Here is a 16,848-nt window from a genome sequence, read left to right on the forward strand (position 1 = left end):
TACATGATTATTGTCAGTCCCACCTGCTACCTGTTTTTAGGGCATTGCTGTAGTTATCAATAGATCAACAATTTATTGCCAGTGATTGTTTATCAAGGTCCACGGAATCTCAGTAAAAATGTCAATTGACAAAATATATTAATCATATAGCAGTCTGTTTCTATTTTAGAAAATTATTTGAAGGACAAATATATATATATATATATATATATATATATATATATATACACACACACACAGTTTTTTTCAGATAAATTAATTATACTATATTATACTATATATATCTTGAAATATGTTTTGAATATATATTCAAAACATATTTCAAGAAAATTACTGCTAAGAAAATTTTTCTTGCAAACAAAATTCTTCCTAGGAAGAATATTTAAACAAAATTCTTCCCAAGAAGAATATTTGACATATGAAACATTAAGTTACACACAGAATACATTTCATCTCATGCCTACAATTTTCTTAATTTGGCATTGTCTTTTTGTCTCAGATAAACCTACTGCTCCTCAAGGACCATTGAAAGCAGAAGAAGTACGTGCTGATCATGTGAAACTGAAATGGAGAAAGCCAGAAGATACTGGAGGTCAGGAGCTGAAAGGATATGTAATTGAAAAAATGGATACAGACACTGGTCGCTGGGTTCCTGCTGGTGAAGTTGGGCCACATGAAGATTCATTCACTGTGGATGGATTGACCCCTAAAAAAAATTATAAATTCAGAGTCAAGGCAATAAATAAAGATGGAGAATCACCTCCTTTAGTTACAGAAGAAGCTATAACTGCCAAAAATCCTTATGGTATTCAAATATTTAATATTTTTTATACATATATATTTCTTCCTATAATAATTTTTCTGAAGTTTATTAACATATATGTTATGACGAATGTGATAAATTGGTTATATTATGCATAATAATTGGCTGTTTTGGAATATATGTATTGGTTAAGTATAATATACAATCAATTGCAATAACTCACATTTTGATCTGTAAAATATCTATTTAGTCTAAGTTTTCATGTGGCTACAGAACATTCAATATTATTTTAATGTTAAAATTTTTTTAACTTGAAGTTTTCTTCCTTCAGGTACAAGATGAATTAAGAAAAAAAACATTTGTCTAGTGAGGAATTAAATGTGCTGCATACATAATTCAATAAATGTCTTTCCTCCTCTCTTTTTTTCTATTTTCTTTATAAACATATAATAACTCAATGATCAAATATGATTACACATTAGAGAAAATTCAAAACCTTATTAATTTCTTTATTTTCAATAGCTTGAATTTTTGTTTACTAACAATATTCGTAAATAGCAGTGTTCTTTTGACAAATATATATTTTTCTTCCTCCAAAATCATAATTTTCAATGAACCAAACTAACAATTATTTGAAGTTTTTGTACAGCACCACTGACTAATAAATATTTGACTGTATGGTGTATTTAATATAAAATTTAACAGCTAACATAGAACCACGCCACAAAACTGCATATTTATTTCTTGGATGAAAAAATTTACATTAGTAGATTTTTTTTGTTTAAAAATACTCAAATGTCTTATATATTTGTTTTTTTTTAGATGAACCAGGAAAACCTAGTCGTCCAGAAATTGTGGATTATGATAACACAAAGGTAGAATTAAAATGGGTTGCTCCAGATAGTGATGGAGGTAGGCCTATACTTCATTACATCATAGAAATGAAAGACAGATTCAGTGCAGCATGGGCAAAGGTTTTGACTACAAATGATACAAAATGTAGAACAACAGTTGAGAATTTAAAAGAGAATTCAGTTGTACAGTTTAGAGTACGTGCTGTGAATAAAGCAGGAACTGGTGAGCCAAGTGACCCAACAGAAAATCACACAGTCAAGCACAGACATTGTAAGTATCCTGTAACATGAACCTGAATATTTTTGTTGAACTTTTTGAGAAAAATTTTATTTTACGAATACAAATACAAGGTAACAACAAGCAAAATGTCCAATGAGGTGCCTGAGAAGAAGATGCTTATAACAAATATGGAGTCATATATTTCTAAAATACAGCAACCCAATTAAAAATGCTATTACAAAAACTCAAAACGATATGTGCACGATAAAATATTATACAATGCTCATAAAATATATTTATAGTTATCTTAATCTAAGTATGGATAGCTTCTTGATTTACCCCAGCATCTTTATTGTATCTCTTTTTAAATGTGTTAATTTTGTTAGAATTTACTACCCGGGGGTAAGCTATTCCATTTATTAACAACCCTATTAGAGAAGAATTCCCTGCAACCCCATAACCTAGAATTGTCCCTTACCAAATGATTCTTTCTTTTTTTCAAACTGACTATAACTCATGTCTATCGCCATGGGAAATTTACTACCTAGTGATTTGCGCTTGAACTTCAGGAGTATGCGAAGACACCTTTTTGAAAAAAAAAACAAGCATTCTATTCACTTTTTTGCCTCCGCTGAATTATATTCAGAAAACCTAAGCTGCTCTTCAATGAGAATCCCAAATCGGTCACCCTAGTTGTATTTTAGATAGTGACACCATTCAACTCGTAAGAGAAACGTGGGTTGTTCGAATAAAAATGAGTGACAATGCGCTTGTCAGTGCTAAACGTCATGCTCCATTCATTTGTCCATGCTGCAATCCTGTTTAAGTTGGTCTGGAGCAACTCCCTATCACTTTGATTCCCAATTACCCCCATTAGCTTCATGTCATCTGCGAATTTGTTAGCAATCCCATCGATACCCTGATCGAGTGTATTGATAAAAAGTGAAAAAGTATGGGGCAAAGGACATTTCCTTGAGAAACTCCACTTGTGAGGCCTGTCCAACCAGAGAATTCCCCGTTCACCATAACTCGATGTGACCTATCTCTTAACCACGATTTTATCCAATTCAGCAAGTTGTTCCCAATCCCAATCTAATGTAAACGCTTCAAGAGTTTATCATGTTTGACCCGATTGAATGCCTTCTGGAAATCAAAGTAAACAACAACATCTACATTTTTGCCCTTACCCAAAACCTTAGTCACGTGATAATAGAAGCAAACGATGTTAATTACACATGACTTCCCCTTCCTGAACCCATGCTGATTATCCGACAATACATTATTCTCGTCTATCCACTTCACCAACTGCCAAGGGCGTAGCCAGGGGGGGGGGACTTGGGGGTCTGGTCCCCCCCCCCCCGAAATGTGAGAAAATGACCAAAAAAAGAGAAAAAGATGGCCAAATCCATTGTTCTGTCACTTTGGTCCCCCCCCCCCGAAATGAAAGTGGTCCCCCCCCGAACGAAATTTCTGGCTACGCCCCTGCCAACTGCCTTTTGATAATAATTTCCAAAATTTTCGGGAGGTAGCTCATCAAACTCACTGGACGATAATTGGATACAGCGTCTCTGCTACCCTTCTTAAATATCGGAAAAACGTTAGCAAGTTGAAACACTTTTTAATATTTCCAAGGTTGTAAATGTTAAAAATGACCCAGACCAGAATCAATTTGGAAAAAACCAAGGTGTACTGACTCCCACTTGGAGTAGAATTACAAGAGTTGTGTTTTGATTTGATAAGTGACGGAAGGAGTTTTAGTTCAATTATGTTTCCTATATATTATATCATAGTATGCAGTGTAGTTATTTTCAATATTTCGAGGAAGGCATATTTGTGCTGATGAAATTTTATTTTTACCCGTTAATTGGTTATGGATGAAAGTGACTGTGAAAGAAATCATTTTTTCATGTTGAGTAAGTTTACAAAATATGGATGTTTAGAGTCTAAGAATGACTGAGAATGCTACAGTGTACATAGTGTTTTGCTGTGCAGAAAAAAATTCCCTATATATTGTATAAAGTGTATGTTATTTCATCACAGATATCAAAATTCTCTGCATAAAGAAGCAATAGGTCTGTGTATATGAAATAAAAAACATTGTGCCCTCTTCTTAACTTTTCTTTAAAAAAAAATGTTAGAGGGCACATTTCATGCTGGAATAATTTTTCTCCTTTCTCTGCGAGCATTTCAGTGCTCATTAGGCCCCTCCATCCTGGAGCCAAGCCCCCCAAGACTGAGATCTTTGGTGGGTATAGGCATGAGAAGTGTTTCAGACCCTTGGGTTCTCAGATTCAACTTTATGCAGGAAATTGTCATTTGGGATTCAATTCTGGGAGTGCTCCTCAAATCTGTTCTGCAAAGTTCTGTGGGTCTTAGAGCACCCACAGCACCCTCGGCTCAGACGCCACTGTTAGTGGGCTCTCCACTATATTGAATTTATGGTGTAAAAAACAAAAATAATGTGATTTGTTCCTGGCCCTTGTGCTAGAGCCCTGTCAGCTCCACTCTTGTTGGGGTTCATGGTGCTCACTTGTAACATTGAGAATACTCATCTAATACTTGGGAGATATTCACCAGCAACACAGATGAACACCTATGGTTCAATGACTAGTATCATGATTATTTCAGTTAAAGCATATGTCAGAGTTCCGTACAGGAGCTTTTCTTCTGTACATGGTTATAATCAAAGCTCTTGATTTCTGAATATGCCTCCCAATAGTCTGACTGAGCTCCAAACTCGAGTTCCAACCATAAGTTCAACCAGCCACAGCACTGAGACCCAAGGCCGTAGTTAAGGGAGGGACTACTTAGGGGTTTGGGTCCTCCCCAAAATGTGAGAAAATGACCAAAAAAAGGGAAAAAGATGGCAAAATTTATTGTTCTAGCACTTTAGTTCCCCCCAAAATGAAAGTGGTCCCTTTCCAAACAAAATTTCTGGCTACTCGCCTGCCGAGACCCATGGCTCCACATCCTCCAATAGGGCCCTAGGCTGAGATTTCAGGTGGACCCCCAAGTTAGACTCTTCACAGGCCCCTCTTTTATGAGTTCATTATGTGAAAAACAAAAAATGATGAGAATCATTTCTGGCCACTGAACTGGAGTCTTGCTGACCCCATCTCCTTGTGAAGGCTTCGTTTGAATAGAGTCGTCCACGATAATATCTGGAACAATGATCAATGGCAATAAATATGTATAATAAGCAGTGGCGCCGAAGCTTTCTTTCATTTTGCCCTGGGGCTATGATGCTGTTGAGACGGTAGTAGAGACAAACTTTTTTGGGTAAATATTCAAAAATTTGTTTGAGTTATGTAGAACAGCCTTGTTATTATTAAATGCTCCACAGAACAGCTTTATTACTAACAAGGGTTCCACATGAAACTTTGCATTGGAAACCCATGCTTTGAATTCCCATGCTTTAAACAATGGTGGCACCCCTGGGAATGAAACTATAATTTTAAATAGCCTGAGGTTAATATACACTGATAGGTAGCTACAACGTAATGTTATAATGGTTGGGATTCATTACTAACGTGTTTCTTTCACACTTTGGTGTGCCAAATGTATGGTATGAAACACAGGTATTTTCTTGAATAAATATTTATTATTATATTACACTTAGATTGATTATATACATATATGGATAGGCAAGAATTTATATAGCCTATAATCCTGTTTCTTTCACACTTTGGTGTGCCAAATGTGGGGTATGAAACAGGGGTATTTTCTTGAAAAAATATTTATTATTATATTACACTTAGATTGATTATATACATACATAGATAGGCAAGAATTTATACAGCCAGAGCATGAGATCCAGACATGTTATCAGTCTTATCAGTTCTTTTCTTGTTAGGACACCACATTCCTCCCTGCTAATTTCAAAGATCCAACCAGACAGAAACAGCTTCCCTTGTATGTTGGAAGCATCTCAAGGGAATGGGATTGATGGATATCTCCAATTCCCATGCTGGTGTTGGTAGAGCACAGTTGATCTCTGCTGGAGTTGTCTTTACCTCTGGAGAAATCTGTACCTCAGTCCACAGCAACAGGAGTTGATGAAATATTACCTAGAACTCTAGGTATCATCAGAGTTGGTTGAACTTAATTGCCACCTGCTCTCAGCTGATCAGCATGACATCAGAAGAGAGTTCCATTTACATTTACTGTTTAGTGTAAAACTAACAGAACAGTTCCAAACTTTCATCTGTTATTGGCAGATCTATATCTGCCAGAAATCCTGAACAGCCGCTCAATCTCTTGGTTCAAAAGTTTGATTATAGAAGTCAGTAACATTTTTTCTGATTCTTTCTTGAATCCTGTTCTTTATATTAGGCAAGACTAGATTTATTCTAGTTTGGATTTCTTGTTTTAGGAATAACATTCCTGGGCTTTGTATAGTAGTCACATTCAGCACTTTTCTGTAATTCAGCAGAAAGGTGTTCACTTTTAGGTACATGTTCCAGGAAATCTTTGCATTGCCCGAGGGGATTGTTTTGTTATGTGAATGTATCGCTCTGCCTCCTCGTTGCTTGATGGTTTGAAAGGAATACGTGTTTTTGTGCTTTATTCCATAATCAATTCCTCATGAATATCTGAAACTTGTGTGATGTGAACTGAGGACTATTGTCACTCACTAACACTAAGGGAAGCGCAAAATGAGAGAAAAAGTGCCAGAGACATTCAACTGTCTTGAACGTGTTTGTTGATTTCATTGGATATACCTTCATCCATTTGGAATGAGCATCAACTATGACCAAAAACATGTGCTCAAATATGGGACCTGCAAAATTAAACGCTTCCACATGAATTCTCTCCCATGGAGCACTCTCATATTCCCAATGGTGTTTTTGCAGCATTTTTGATATCGCTATCAATGTTCCTCTAGTAGGCATACGATCTAGCAATTGTGTTCATTTTAACAATGCCCAGATAGCCTTGATGGAGTTCATCAAGAATTTGATTCCTAAATTTCTTTGGAATAGAAACTCTTTGGCCATGCATAATGCATCCACACTGGAAGTTGTATTCAGCTTCCTTCTGTCCTAAAGGTTTGACAATTTTCAATTTCCTTTGCAATGGACCTAACTCTTCATCATTTTCAGTCTCTTTTGCTAAATGTTTAGGTTCAAATTTAACTTGATCAAATTTAACTTTTGATTTGATTCATTCAACTGGGAAAGTCCTATGTCTTCCTTGGCAACTAAGTCTTCTGACTTTAGAGGTAATCGACAAAGACAATCTGCATTACCATGGTTCTGTGTGTTACGATAGATGCTACAGAACTGATATGCTTTTAAGATCAAAGCATAATGTAGTAGTTGGGTAGCTTTCAACACTGGTAGACCTTCCTTTGAGCCAAAAATCATTATCAAAAAATTGTGATCTGTCATGAGAGTAAATCTTCAGCCTTTCAAGTAAACCATAAATTTCTTTACTGCCCAGATAATTGTTAAAGCTTATTTGTCAATCTGGGAATATCTCTGTTCTGTTTTCATCTGCATACAAGAAGTAAAGGCAATTGGTCTTTCTGTTCCATTGGGTAAGACATGTGATATAACTGCCCTATTCCCACTAGAAAAGCATAGGAAGCAAGGGTAAGAAGTAGTGTAGGATCATAGTGCATCAAGATTTGTATTAAGCAAATTTCTTCTTTGTTATATCTTGAATGCAGTCTTACACTTTTAGACCAACACCACGGAACATCTTTTTTTGTGAGTTTATTGAAAGGATAGGGAACAGTTGCCGATTAGGACAAAATTTCCCATAGAAATTCACCATTCTGAGAAAAAGTTTTATTTCATGGATGTTTTCAGTGCAAGAATTTTCAAAATTGCCTCAATTTTCTCATTTGTTTCACTTAGGCCATTCATTAATTTTGTGACCTAAGAAATAAATTTCTTTTAGAAAGAAATGTGCTCTTTTTCAAATTTAATTTTAGCCTTGCTCCTGAAATTAAAAAAAAACTTTTCCAAAGCCCCGAGATGTAACACATCATTTGTTCTGGTTACTTTGGCCTTATCCATAAACACTTTTACATCATCTATTCCTTGGAATAACCCATCAATATACTGCTGCCATATTGCTGGAGCATCAGTTAGGCCGTACATCAATCTTTTTCAGGCATATAACCCTTTATGTGTGTTTATGGGTAGGAGTCTTTGACTGTCGTGGTGCACTTTCATTTGCAAATATGCATGGCTGAAATCCAGTTTTGAATATCGTTTACCTCCCATTTAAACACGAGAATATTTCCTCGAACATTGGTAAAGTATGCTATAGCTTCAGATTTAATATGACAAAATAATCTGCACATAACATTATGGATCTGTCTGGTTTCACCATAGGACCAATCGTGTAGCCCAATCAGAAGTTTCAACTCGTTTGATATTGCCTTCTTTTTCAAGCTGGTCTATTTCTTCTTCAACCCGGTTTTTTAATGCAAAGGGCACAGTTCTCGCTCTACAAACTCTGAGACATCTCGTTTTAGCTTTAGTTCCACTTCCTATTTCTTGATCAGACCCAATTTGTTTTCAAAAATCTCTTTATAATCATTCAACAATTTTTTAAGATCCATGGTCTAGATTAGTGGTCCTCACAGCATTTTGAGAGTTCCAATCTATATGGTTTTTGTATAGCCACTCACGGCCAAAAATCGTGTCTGAATTTTCCCTCACCAAGTTTAAGTAGAAGTACAACTTTTGACATATCATGCTGGGACATTTTTCCCCCATTGTATGTCCAGAATATTAAATTCATAGGTTGAATTTTTTCTTTGAGATTTTTCTGAATCTTTGTAAGATCATTACTGATACTGTTCTACCCGTATTAACTTCCATACTCATGGTTTACTGTCTATTTTGACAGTAACCATTATCAGAGCCTTTTTCTGCTCTTCACTCAATACTGTCTCTAACCCAGCGGTTCTCGACCTTTTTTGACTTGCGGAGCCGTTTTCAGTACATAATTTTAATATCGAAGTCCTGTTTGACTCGAGGAGCCCTTTTTGTATATAATTATTATTGCGGAACCCTGTATGCCTCTTTTTTTCATTTATCTGTCAAATTTACTTATTTATTTTCTTTTCCTTGAGTCGCCGCTGAGCCCCTGGGAAGTGCATAAGGAGCCCCAAGGGCTCCGCGGGGCACCGGTTGAAACCCCCTCGCTGCTCTAACCCATACATGGGAACATCATTTTCGCTTTCCGCTACTGAAATATCTTTCTGCTTGTTTGTTGTGGATTCAGTCTTCTTTTCTTTGTTGCTTAGCAGGCTTTTCCTGTATGGGCGATTTCTTTATAGAAGCAACATTTGCTAGTAATAAATCTGCAGGATCCTTTATCATGATTTGTCCCTGTACATCATATACCCAGCAGATATTTAACAGCTGCATCAGAGTAGTTTCTGTTTTGCGTGGGCAGTTTCCTTTTCCCCTTCTTATTCACTTTTACTACCTTCATTTCTGCTGGCTTCCCGATAATCTCATTCGCCCCTTTACAGCTTTCTTCATTGCCAGTGTGATCTTTATTGTTTTGTCTAGCTTGGTGTGGTCTTCTTCAAATAAGCAATTCAAGGATCTTCAATAAGTTGTAGAGTTTTGCAGAAATTCTCAAAATTAAAACTTAAGTGAATTTTTCTTCTGTGACATTCTGGATGTCTAAAAATGCCTTGAAACATTCTATAAATGAATCCAAAGCCTTTGAAGTATCATCACATTTATCAAACATGATCTATCACTTTGTGGTTTGTGATGCCTTGTTGATCTTTGATAGCTTCATTCTGTCTTATCAACTCTTTTCCGTAGTCAGAGATTTATGAAAAACCTTTTCTTTTACCTTTTACTGTCTTCAAGTAAATACTCTATCCAATTTTTACCATGAGCCGCTTGTCGCCAGTTGACGTGTTTCTTTCTCACTGTGGTTGCTGAATGGATGACACATGGGTATTTTCTTGGATAAGTATTTATTATTATGTTAGAGATTGATTATATACATATATAGATAGGCAAGAATTTATATAGCCAGAGTAGAAGGTCCAGACATCTTGTCTTCTCAATGTCTAGGGTGGAACTTTGTGAGTTCCCCCTACATAACACCAGGTGGTGTTGTATGTCCTACGCAAAGCCCTTATCAGTTTTATCAGTTCTTTTTCTTGTAAAGACACCACAATTACATTTCTTCCCATGTCCTATATTCGTGTAATGTTGGACTCATGGACTGCTGACTGATGCTACACCATTTTATAAACACTGGTATGGGGCCCTAGAAAAGTACCTTTGCCTGAAGTGGGACTATGATGCTAATTTTAATTACTAATTTGATGCTGTTAAGATGGCCTCAGTGACTGACAGGAGCACCCTCAACCTACTACAGTAGCAAATAAATGAGTGGTGTCAGACATTCTCAAAAATCATCAATCATCCTTCTGCATGGAACCTCAGTAATTCAAAAAATTGCAAAAGCGCTTCTTTGGTTGAATGTAAGACTGTCTGCTGCCTTATGCAAAAAGAGGTAGATGGTGCAAAATGCCAATAACACACTCTATGCACACTCTAAAAATTCAGTAAGTGTTTAAAAGTAGTTTGTAGGTGAAATTTGAAAAACCTAAAAAAAAAACAAACAATATTGCAACTACTCAAAAACTATCATAATGAAGGGAGTTATCATCGGTAAACCATATTGTTGTTTCAAGGAGAGTTGAACAATAGACTACTAGGAATTCCAAATACAAGAATAAAAATTATGATCATAGAGAGTTCTAATTATATTAGATATCATTGTGCAGTGAGATTTCACTGTATAATATAAAGATTTATCAGCTTCAGTTTTTTGTGCTTTTCATTTCACCATATTTATCAATTCAATTACATTTTAATGCTGTACAATACACTGGTATAAAGCAATAAAATACTTGTAAAATCATTTGATGCTAAAAATTATTTAAAACTGGGTATTGGACATTACAGCATTCATTTTAAACTGTAAGTAAAGCATTATAAATAATTTATGAAAATAAAAAACATACATGTCTTAATGATATGTTTTCCAATGTTAATTATAGTGAAGCCTGCAATTGATAGGACCAATCTGAAGGCTATAATGATAAAAGTGGGCAGATCTGTGAAATTTGATGTTGATGTCAGAGGTGAACCACCACCAGAGATAATATGGACATTTTCTGGACATAAGTGTGTGAATGATGATCATATTTCTATTGAAAATAAAGATTATCACACAGATTTTAGTTTGAATAAAGCTAAACGAAAAAACTCTGGAAAATACACTATCACTGCAACAAATGCATCTGGAAAAGACATTGCGACAGTGGATGTTACAATTTTAGGTGAGTCATTATTATTGTATAATTCTATGTTGAAAGGGATAAATTTAATAATTAAAATAACCGAATCGCAAGGCAGTCATAAAGAAGTATTCAACACCATTGCGTGCAAGAAAACACAATGGAGGTTTAATCCATTACACAGTTAATGTGAACTTATTAATACATTAGAAACAACTACAGTGTTCCCAGTGACCTGGAAAGTCAGGGAGAATCAGAGAAAGTCAGGAAAAATCAGAGAAAGTCAGGAAATTGGAAAACGCTCAGGGAAAATTTGAAATATTCGTCAAAAGTCTGAGAAAATTCTAAATACTTGGGAAAAGTCAGGGAAAATCTGAAAGGGGAAAAAAATCAAATAGGATAAATCTACATTCAAGTGGTATGATTATGTATGGTTATCTTCACTTTTTTCCATAGAAGATTATTTTTCAGATCCCCTGGGAGAGAAAAAAAAATCCTTTCAGTATTTTCCTCCAGATCCCCTACTGAGAGAAATGTCTTATCAGTTGAAGGGTGGGATTGAACATACTGGAAAACAATGTTGGCCAAGGTCACTGAACCTGCCCTCTGAGTAAATAGATGAAGGGATCTAAAGAGGAGAGACCCTCATTTTTCCATTGTTGAAAATAAAGCCAATACCAGCTCTTAACTTCTTTTCTATCTCTTCTGGAAAAACATTTTATCCTCTTGCTTTTTTTTCCTGCCTGTGGGTAGAGAACCTTTAAACTTTATATTATATGTTGAAGCAATGATTTGAATTCAATTGTCTCTGTGAGATTTTGAAGGAAACTGGTATTGTGTGCAAGATTATATGTACAATTTGATTTTGGACCTTGCTTGTTATTCACTAAATTGACGTGATTTCAACTCTGATGTTGTTACATCAGATTCCATCTATATCATGCATCGCACAAGTGCCCTTGCTATATCGCATCGTCATTTCAACTCTGATGTTTAATGTCATGGAGTCTAATGTAACAACATCATGCAAACACATTCACTGTATTAGTGGAATCTTGTGTAGCAACATTGTGCAAGCGCACTCACTATATCGACATTGCAATGTTAGACATTGGAATGAATGATACATCGCCATTTTCAGAATCGTGAAATCAGGATATCAGTGTAGACCTTACATCAGTGATTTATTATAAATTGATACATAGCCCACAGTACTAGTACAGAGTACATATTTAGTGGCACGGGCGTAGCCAGAAATTTCGTTCGGGGGGGGACCACTTTCATTTCGGGGGGGGGACCAAAGTGACAGAACAATGGATTTGGCCATCTTTTTCCCTTTTTTCGGTCATTTTCTCACATTTCGGGGGGGGACCAGACCCCCAAGTCCCCCCCCCCCCTGGCTACGCCCTTGTTTAGTGGTTACACCTATTGAATAAATTTGGAACTTATAATTTTTTTTAATACTCCCTCTAAATGAAAATTGTCTATTGGCATACACAAAATGGGGGTTCTGAAGACAAATTCTGTGTAATAAAAATTCTGCCAGGGACTGTTCCCAGAAGCTGAGTGAATTTCAAAAATCATATTCGGTTTCACTTACACATGTATTTTATTCCATTTTCTTGTTTGAAATTTTTGTTATTACTTCTGTGATTTTCTTTTTTACCTGAAAATTCTATTTTTCAAAAACTCTCTATCTTGACATTATTTTAACTCCAGTCAGTTTCAGGATATAGAGAGGTTTCTGCTGTTGTTTTATTTAAAAAATATAGGTCTTTATAACATTGTGAATGAAATGAACACCAGATTATACCTCTCTATCGCTGAACGAATTTTGACTTTTGACTTCTAGTACTTATTTACTGTGAACATTAATCTTGAAAATTTCTTTTAGGAAAACCAGCAAAACCTGAAGGACCATTGGAAGTTAGTGATGTGCATAAAGAAGGTTGCAAATTAAAGTGGAATAAACCAAGTGATGATGGTGGCAGTCCAATACAGCTGTATGAAGTTGAAAAATATGATAAAGAAACAGGAAGATGGACACGAGTTGGAAAAGTCTCTGGAGATAAACCAGAAATAGAAGTAACTGGTTTGACTCCAGGAAAAGAATATCAATTTAGAGTTGCTGCTGTTAATGAAGAAGGGGAATCTGAGCCATTAGAGACACTGAAACCTATAATTGCTAAAAACCCTTATGGTGAGCTATGGACTGTCTTTTTCAGGACTGTCTTTTTCAGATTTTCATCCCTTGTATCAGTTAAGTGCACCTAAGTTTTATGAAAGCTGAATCGCATTTTTAAAATTTTTCAAATGAATATTGCTCGTTATATGTGGATAACATTGGTTCCCCCCACATTCGGCACATTAAATGGAAAATTTGGTATTTTTTAATAATAGTTTGATTAATGTGGTGAGCTGAAGTATGGTCAACTCACTTACCTCTGAAACTTCTTGCTACAATAAGCTGAAGCTAAAGGCTGGGTACTTTATCTGTTTGCCATGTGGCTTTTGTTTTGTCAAATGGTGCCAAATTTGTTTGTCAGGTGAAACCACCTGACATTTAATATTTTTCCCATTTTTTTTCACTATTTTAATATTCCTACTTTTTTAATATTTTTCCCCCTATTTTTGTTTGCCCACTATTTTAGTCATTTTTGGTCGCCCTTTTTCTCAGCCACGTCATTGGGCATTTTGCCTGTTGTGGCCTTGTATTTGTATTTATTTCTATTGCTGCTTTGTTACTGGTGGTACTTCATTTCTCTTTAGAGCAATTTTTTTCCCCTATTTGTGGGGAGATGCTCAGGAAAAATTCCAGAATGAAAAACCTGAAACTTATTTGCATGGAAATTAGTTTTGTAAATGAATATGCACTAAGAAATAGAATATATCCTCTTTGGTTTTACACAGCACAGTCTACATAGATTTTCACAAACAATTCTTGAATACTATAGTTTATGAATAAAGGTGTTCAAATACATTTTTTATGGAATGCTCATTTTTATGCCTATATTTATGCTGTGTTAGTTAAAAATTTTTTTTCTGCTGCAGATGAACCAGGAAAACCAGATACACCAGAACTAGTGGATTGGGACAACATTAGTGTTGATTTGAAGTGGAATCCTCCCACAAGTGATGGTGGATCTCCAATCACCAAGTACATAATTGAGAAGAAAGAAAAATTCTGCATGAATTGGGAAAAAGCTGCAGAAATAGTTGGAGCAGAAACACATGCCAAAGTGGTGGACTTGAAAGAAAAATCTGAATATCAATTTCGTGTGATTGCAGTAAATTCAGCTGGTCCAAGTGAGCCGAGTGATGCAACTAAGCATCACCTAGTCAAACATCGTAAATGTAAGTAAATGATTCACATCGCAAATGATTCACATTTTTAAAATGTTTTATAGTTGATTTTTATGTTCAACACTATATTTCTTGAAAAAATCTCTTGAAAATGTTTATTTCATATTTTTTTAGTTGGTACCCAATGAAAGACAAATGTAATTTTCAGAAATCAAATTTATTAATCTTAATTTCTTACAAATTTCTGACAGTTAGAGACAGCATAATTTAATTGAAAAAATAAAAAAGTGGAGATAAAAGAAATATTATATCTATGACCTGTTTTACATAACACATATAATATTTAATTCCTATCCATTACATATTCCAAGTTTAATTTTGGAAAATGCTTCAAAGTTTTGAATTTCACATGCTTTTGAATTGATTTGGATTGTATTGATAATTTATACAGTGGAAATCATATATAACGATACCCTCTATACCTCTATATATAACAGTTTCTCTCTCTCTCTCAACCTATAATCCACAGACCAGAGGTGGTCCTCGATGATGAAGAGGGTGGTCCGCAGGCAGACTTGATAATCTAGTTTCAAATAAATTGTAAAATTGTTCCATTGGTGTAATTGATACTAGTAATATCCTTATGGGTTCAAATAAAAATTACAGCTTAGCCCCTTTGCGTATAAGCTGGTGGCAATAAATTTGAATTATCTGTATTAGACGTATAGGCAATAAACGTCGAGGCCTTGTTCCACAATAAAAAAGGAAGAAAGGAAAAGAAAGAAAGAAAAAAAGAAATAAGGGTAGGGAGGAAAAATACAGAAATATATTAGATAAGAGAGTATTAGTACAGTGCCTTGCTTTTTTTGCTCTCACTTACAAACTTGTTTTGCAGTTTTTTTACTTGCTCTCTTTCTCACATCTATGTACAGTATATAAGAGAAGGATTAGTCTGAGAAAGATACATCATGTGCGTGTGGGGGTTGGAATACTTTGGAGAATGAGGAGGGGGGAATGAAGAGAACCACCACTATCCTTATCTCAGTTGCTTGTTATCAGTTGATTGTTATCTCTTTGAGATATCACAATGGTGGTGGGGAAAACAGAGCGGAAGAAAACACACACACACACACACGACTTTGTTTTGTAGGATTACAATATACCTTCCTGATCAGGAAAAAGACGTTGAACAAAAAGTCTGCTGGATTGAATTTATTCCACTGGCGTTTGGATGCAATGTTATATCCCTGATCATAAAGGGGTAAATACTTTTCATCACCATACCTCATCAAAGAAAATACAGGAAATTGTGACCCTAAACATGAGATATCACTAATTGTAGCCAAAAAAATGCAATTTACATGATTACATTGATTTGATTACAACAAATTTGCTAATTATTGAAAAAATTTCTGAAATATAGGGTTGCTGTGAACAAAGATATATTTCGCAAAAAAAAACCATTCGTCATGACTTGGTGACCATATCCCAACTTCCATAAAATACAGGAAGCTGGGATTTCTCAAATATTGAAGAATATGGGACATCATCAATTGTCACCAAAAACTTTGCCATAAGTCTGCAAAATCAACAGTAAAATTGCTAAAAAATTACAAACTTACAAGTTCATTGGGAAATGAACGAATACTGCAAATTGCTGTGAATTGAAATGTAGCCATTATCATAATATGATTGAAAAATATTCTATGCTATAAAAATTATCATCATTCATGAGTTTAGTATGCATTACGAATTTTAATAAGCTTCCTTGGAAATAAACGGGATAACTGTATAAAATAGAGAAAACAACAAATAATCTGTCCATTCCAACAGTGCAGTCTTGTAAAATACAGGATACCATCATGCTGTAAGTTTGTAGTGCATTGAATTGTTTCAGACATTTTACTGAAACTTGGATTCAGGAAGGTTGAGAAACACTGCTCTATAATGATAATCGCTTATATGATATTACTCTTTGGTTCCAGTGCACTTTCCATAATGTCAATGCATTTCATCTATAACTATACATTTCTCTGATCCCTTGGGTATCGTTATACAGGAGTTTCACTTCATAATTTTTTATCATTTCCTTTTCTCATGCCTTCAAACACTATATCTAATAGTGAAGCCACACATTGATCGAACAAATTTAGAAAACTTGACTATCAAAGCTGGCCGACCCCTGAAATTGGATGTTAACATTCGTGGTGAACCTCCACCTAAAGTGACTTGGTTTCTAAAAGGCATGGTGAGTAGTTTATCCTATCTCTCTATCTGAATGAAACAGTGACATAATGTGTGTATAGGTTTTTTTTTAAATCCATTCAAAAATTCTTTGATATTCAATTGATGTGAATTTTTTTTATGACATTAGAGATTGTGTATATCACATAGCAGTTGAGATAATCTGCTA

At 35.1% G+C, this 16,848-nt stretch overlaps 1 protein-coding gene across 4 annotated transcripts in view; it reads left to right on the forward strand.

Moving 5' to 3' along the window:
* LOC149065606 (twitchin-like) overlaps positions 1-16,848 on the forward strand; it is an 834,903-nt gene that overhangs the window by 296,049 nt on the left and 522,006 nt on the right. For all 4 annotated transcript variants that reach the window (XM_089253452.1, XM_089253454.1, XM_089253453.1 and 1 more), the window contains 6 exons: positions 500-805; positions 1,586-1,888; positions 10,893-11,174; positions 13,027-13,332; positions 14,184-14,486; positions 16,559-16,683. In XM_089253452.1, coding sequence (XP_089109578.1) covers positions 500-805; positions 1,586-1,888; positions 10,893-11,174; positions 13,027-13,332; positions 14,184-14,486; positions 16,559-16,683 — 1,625 coding nt within the window. The remainder of the gene's footprint in view (positions 1-499; positions 806-1,585; positions 1,889-10,892; positions 11,175-13,026; positions 13,333-14,183; positions 14,487-16,558; positions 16,684-16,848) is intronic.

This window comes from Pholcus phalangioides, unplaced genomic scaffold, assembly GCF_987345545.1.
Source record: "Pholcus phalangioides strain wild (caught in Gottingen) unplaced genomic scaffold, Ppha-v1.0 ptg000039l_1, whole genome shotgun sequence".
Classification (NCBI taxonomy): Eukaryota; Metazoa; Arthropoda; class Arachnida; order Araneae; family Pholcidae; genus Pholcus; species Pholcus phalangioides.